The sequence below is a fragment of the Mytilus trossulus genome, chromosome 6, assembly GCF_036588685.1.
Source record: "Mytilus trossulus isolate FHL-02 chromosome 6, PNRI_Mtr1.1.1.hap1, whole genome shotgun sequence".
NCBI lineage: Eukaryota > Metazoa > Mollusca > Bivalvia > Mytilida > Mytilidae > Mytilus > Mytilus trossulus.
Window position 1 is genome coordinate 20,518,428 of NC_086378.1, and position 6,000 is coordinate 20,524,427.

General features: G+C 29.7%; 1 protein-coding gene across 1 annotated transcript in view; it reads right to left on the minus strand.

Moving 5' to 3' along the window:
- LOC134720910 (uncharacterized) overlaps window positions 1-5,034 on the minus strand; it is a 58,935-nt gene extending 53,901 nt beyond the window's left edge. Inside the window, exon 1 of the mRNA XM_063583475.1 lies at window positions 4,848-5,034. Within this exon, the coding sequence (XP_063439545.1) occupies window positions 4,848-4,986 (139 nt within the window). The 5' untranslated portion in view covers window positions 4,987-5,034. The remainder of the gene's footprint in view (window positions 1-4,847) is intronic.
- Window positions 5,035-6,000: the final 966 nt, after the last annotated feature.

The window sequence follows — 6,000 nt, forward strand, 5'->3', positions numbered from 1 at the left end:
TATTCAATAATTATTTTCTGTATTATTCATAAATAAGTTGACCTGAACAAACACCTGTCTAGGACTAATACTATATAAAGCAATGTTTAAATTCCTTGTACATGTATTCAAAAATCTTGTGCACACTAAAAATGTTGATGCAACTGTCTGAACTTATATTAATGCAAGAAAATTTATAGACCAATCAAATTAACACATAGACTTTTAGTTGAAATAATATGCATTTAGAAAATTCAGCATGATTCACATGACAGAAACAACATTGTTCAGTATTCTTGTAAACAACTGCTCTGTCCTTGATTTATATATATATAATATAATATTCTTGTAAACTTATTTCTGTCAACCTTTATTTCACCTTCTTAAGACAAATCAGTGTGTATAGTATTACATGTAATTAGCTTACATGACATGTTATTGGCAATAGAGCTTAAAATCAATGCTGATAAAAGGTGGTGATGAGATTGAACTGTAGATGTTGTATACATGTATACCTGTGGTGGTTGACAATTATAACAGCTGATCATCACTTTATCATAAATTTTTAGTGATTAACATTTATTTTACTTCAAGACCTATACAGTATTTTATTTTTAAGACCTATACAGATATGTTTATTTTTAAGAAGATGTGGTATGATTTCCAATGAGACAACTCTCCATACAAGTCACAATTTGTAAAATATACCAATATAGGTCATAGTACAGTCTTCAACACAGAGCCTTGGCTCATACGGAACAGCAAGCTATAAAGGGCCCCAAAAATAAATACAAATGTAGTGTAAAACCATGCATGATTATTGTCTATATATGTACATAAAATTAAGCTTTGGTGTCAAACATATACAATTGTACATTCATATGCATATATTCATGTACTTATAGATTTATATCCATTTTTACATTAATCCAGCTTTATACAGCATACATTTCTGTTTATAAATTTAAGACTGGACACATATATAATACTTGTATATGCTGTTGTGAAAATAAAATGTAGTATGATTGCCAATGAGACAACTTTCCTCCAGAGACCAAATGGTGTAGCAGTTATATAATTAGTAACTATACATGCAGGTCATCATAATCATATGACCTTAACAATGAGCAAAACCCATACAGCATGGCAAGCTATAAAAGGTTTATAATTTTTTCATTTATTATACACATCACAGTGGTGGATCCAGGGGGACGGTTCTAGTGGTTACCTACTCTAGTTGTAACTGTTATTGTAGACTTGTTTGGGTCTTATACAAATATTAAGATATAAGTACTAGTACAAGTATTCTTTAAATGATGATATCCTCATCAAAACTATGAACTTTGGATACATCTTTACATACATGTATGTAATAAGGAACATAAAAAATGTCACTAATAACCTCAAAATGGTGAAGTATGTCCCTGGACACCCATACATTTGTTCAGGTGTCAATATCAAATAACATTCATCAACTTTATCACACACTGGTGTAAACACATTGGTGTAAAATGTCTTGTAAAATTATGAGCCCTGCAAAACAATGTATGGCACTGCATGTACAGAATAGGAAAAAGGGTTGAATTATAACTTGAATATATATGTACTATGAAATCATTTATAATTGTTGGTACCATTTTTCATTGATTCAGCAATTGCCATACTTGCATTTTTCTGTAAGATTACAAGATTCACCTGTAGCCAAGAACTCCATTAAAATTTGTATCCCAAGAATAAGTAGACTGAATTCACAATACATGAAAAATATTGTTCCCAAAAAATACTGCAAAATACTGCTACATTTGATTATATATAAAAAGAAATGTACATGAACTTTTATTCATTCCTCATTTCTGTTAGCTCCTCCTGAACATGCATGAAATATTTGACACTGGACGATCAGCAACCAACAATCATCACCTATTTCTGTAAGTGATAGGAACACATGTACTGACCAACTTAAAATAAATATATATGGATGACAGGCCCGTAGCCAGGAATTTTCAAGGGGGGGGGGGGGGGGGGGGGGGGTATTTGGACTCACAAACTCGACTTTAACAGTCACAATTTGAACAGAATGTCGACTTTAACGGTGCTTATTTGTTTTCAAGGGGGGTCTCAAAACACCCGGAACCCCCTTGGCTACGGGTAGGGATGAAACGAGATGTGGAATAGACAACAATAAGATGATAAGTCATTATCAAGGACACCTTTAAACCAGAAACATCTAGACCAGTCCACAATTTTGTTTTTTGTTCCCACTATACATGTACATTTAAAGCATTTCATTTTCTTCCTAAAAGTAAAGACCTTGGACTTGTCAAAGTCATGAATAACCGTAAGTCAAAAATATTTCATGGAGACCCGAGATTTACATAAAAATTACTTATTGTATTCTTTCGAAATATATGAAAATATAAATGATATTAAATTTTGCCTAATATAAGGGACAAACAATTTAAAACTTTATAAGTTCAGATTATATTGTATTATATTAATTAAATCACAAATGATTGCAAATTTTGCTAATTCTACCTAAATTTTTCATTTATTTTTCCTACAAATGCCTGGAAATGTGTTTTCTCCCATATATATATTTGCATGTTCATTTGTATACTATTATGCATTACATTGGTAATGACCCTTTTCAATATATTAGTACTGTGCAAAACTATGTTTGTGCAATGTTCATTTATTGTGAAACTACATTTTATACATGTGTACAATGGATATCTAACATTTATACAATCTACAGTCAACTTGTATAATACCCTTCAACATTTCTTATTTTGGCATGTGTTTATATTAATACACACATAGTAGTTATGAATGTAAAATTTAAAGGCTTGTGTTATTCATTATCTGTGAAATCAACCTTACAGAGAAAAAAATAAAGGTTTATACAGATTACAAGCATTTAAATTCTGACACTTCATTTTTCCTTTATGAAAAGATTGTTTCATAATAGTTTCTCCTCCCAAATACCCATAAAAGATGGGAGTTAAATGTGATAATTTGTTCTCTTTACAACATAATCCAACCTTTATTCAATGAATGATGGTCACACTATTTCTCAAATTTCCTGGGGTTTTACACATTTAATTGGACAAAACTGCTTGCTTCAGTGGTCAGCAACAAAACATCTGTGTTCCATTTTATTTTTGCACATCACATTAAAGAAGCATGCCACATAAATTACACATTAAGCACCAATAGACTTTCTATCCATGTCAGATGTATTAATTTGAAGCTCATTAACAAGTTACAGGTTATAAGATGCTGTGCTTTATAGCACTCACTGCAAACTTTCAGGTTATATATCTATTATTAAAGGGCTTGATGTTTTCAGTTTGTATAATAGCATTGTTAATTAACCTGAAGAGAATAGTGAATGAAATTAAAAAGATGCTAATTTAATTTACAATATACATTGTTACATGGAAAGAATTTGAATGGAACTTGTTTATAGGGAAATAATGATCTCTATACATGCAATTACTCAATTTTCACTGTATCATATGAACCATAAAGTACTCTAGATAATAAGAGTAGACAAAATAATACAATGTGAAATTTAATTTGAATTATCATTGTTTTTTTAGAAACATACAATGTACTTAGTTTTATATATCTCTGGTTTTCCAGATGCATATGCATGGACATTATTCAATAAGAATTTTTAAAGAATTAAACTAAAAGGCTGCTATATTGTAATTAGATTGTGATTGTAGTGTACATGTAAAAGCATGGAAAAAATTGCATTTGGTAGCAAGAGCTTCTGTGTGCACAATAAACGCCTATACAACCCTATAAAATTGTAAATAAATTAAAGCATACAATTGTAATGGTGCTACAACCATGAAATTCTTTAATTTTCATTGAGAATTTTATGTATGTAAAGCTTATCATTGGTTTTACTTAGATACTTTTTAACCTTGTCACTGATAGAACTACTGTCATAGCCATACTAACTGTTTTAAGGGGGGAGGGGGGGGAGACATTGGATTTACTGTTGTCAGCATATCAAAATTATAGATTTTAATTAAAATAAACATACATGTCATATAATACATTGTGACAAAAGTTAAATTAATTTCATTTTTTTCCCTTAAATCATGCAAGATAAATAATTTGTTTGTCATAAGTTTGGCCTACTTTATACATGTGCATGTGGAGAAATACATTTTTCATTACAACATTTTCAAAGAATAAAAAATAAAAATGTTAAAACAAAAATAAACAAATTAATTCTATTTATAAAAAATGTCAGTCAAATGTAATTTCAATAGATGAATGCAATGCATTTTTTCTATCTCTTCAAAATTTTATTTGGATGTCAATTGTCAATTAAATGTAAAAAATGTAGCTAAAATAGTCAAATTTAAAATCAAGCTTTAAAATTGCTTCTTTGTGGAAAAAAGTTGAAACGTGATAAAAAAGAGTATACTTTTAAATACAACTTTCTAATTTTTAACACCGATCTGTACATCTAAAAAATATAATTCTGTTAATGATTGTCATTTCTAAAATATAAAAAGAAAATTTTAAAGACTACATTGACATATTTTGTTTATAGTTTAGAAAATAAAATACAGAAATAACATGATAAATATCAACACATTTTCAAAATGACAAAAAAATATTTTTAAAAAATGTGACTATTTTGTGATAATACATATTTACACGCTTGGTACCACTATGACACATGCAGTGCATTGTTAATGAATGCAAATCGATATAAAAGATGTGCTATCCATTGTCAAACTCGAGTCAGATAAGGCATAATTTAAACGAATTCATTAAAGCTTCAGTGAACAATAAAAAATAGTAATTATTAGCCAGTCATAAAGATATAGTTTAGTACTTACAGACAGAAGTTTTTTTCGGTTGAGATTCACTCAGAAGTAAAGTAAAAATCCAAACTAAAAACCATGACTGACTTATCCAGTCTGGCCCTAACGCCATGTTGATACCACTGAAACAAACCACTTCCGGGCACAGCGCCATCTGTAAACATTGGACATGCAACAGGTGCGACAGTTAACCTGTGAGGCCTACCCTAGGGTTATATTCGTACCTGCCGTCACATGACTTATCAGTTACGCATTATTGGGCGATTGGATATACTATATTTAATACAATTTCTTCATTAACATTTTCTACAATTCGTTATGATTTTGTGATTGTCGACTTATAAAATTTTTAGTAATTTAAAATTTAATGAATTATTTATAGAATGATCGTTTGATTTTAGTATTGATTAATTGATATATATATATGCTGAAAATATCATATAAGATCATATAATACTATAACACTGTGTTAAAACGCTGCGTTATAGTAGTCTCAGATCTACAGAATTACGACGAGGAAGGGGTTTTATTATTGAAAAATATTAGCATCAAATGTAAAAAAAAAGAAAAGAAAAAAAGATAAAATGCAATGTTTTCCATATCTCTTTAAAATGTTATTTGGATGCCAAAGGTCATCTTGGAAAGTAAAATTTACAATTGCTTCTTCAGACGTTAAGCATGATAATAAGAGGACTTACTATATTGTTCCATTCATTTTATGAAATTTCCTCTTTTTTCTTTATCATTATTTCGTTTGTTTTATACAGAGACATATGTCTCTGCTTTCACACAAAAACTTCACAGATAAAAATGTAATACTACCAGTCGATGATGAATGGCAGGACATACATACAATTTACGTTAAATTCGATAAAAAGGTACATGTATTAAGAAGACAGGAACACATAGAAAGGAAAACACCTGAATCTTAAAAATTGAAAGACGAAAGACGGAAGAAAAGAAGTGAGCAACAAATTATGTCATATACATTCTGAGAAAAATTAAAGAGAAATTAAAAACAAAACATACAGATCAAGCAACAAGTATTAAGGTGAAGATAACAACTCGTATAGAACTAGAACAAGAGGATTTTTATGGAAGACCGAGGCGGAGCAAGAGAAGCAGAAAGCGCAGCGTCAAATCAAAGAAAGGAATTGGTTAATACCAA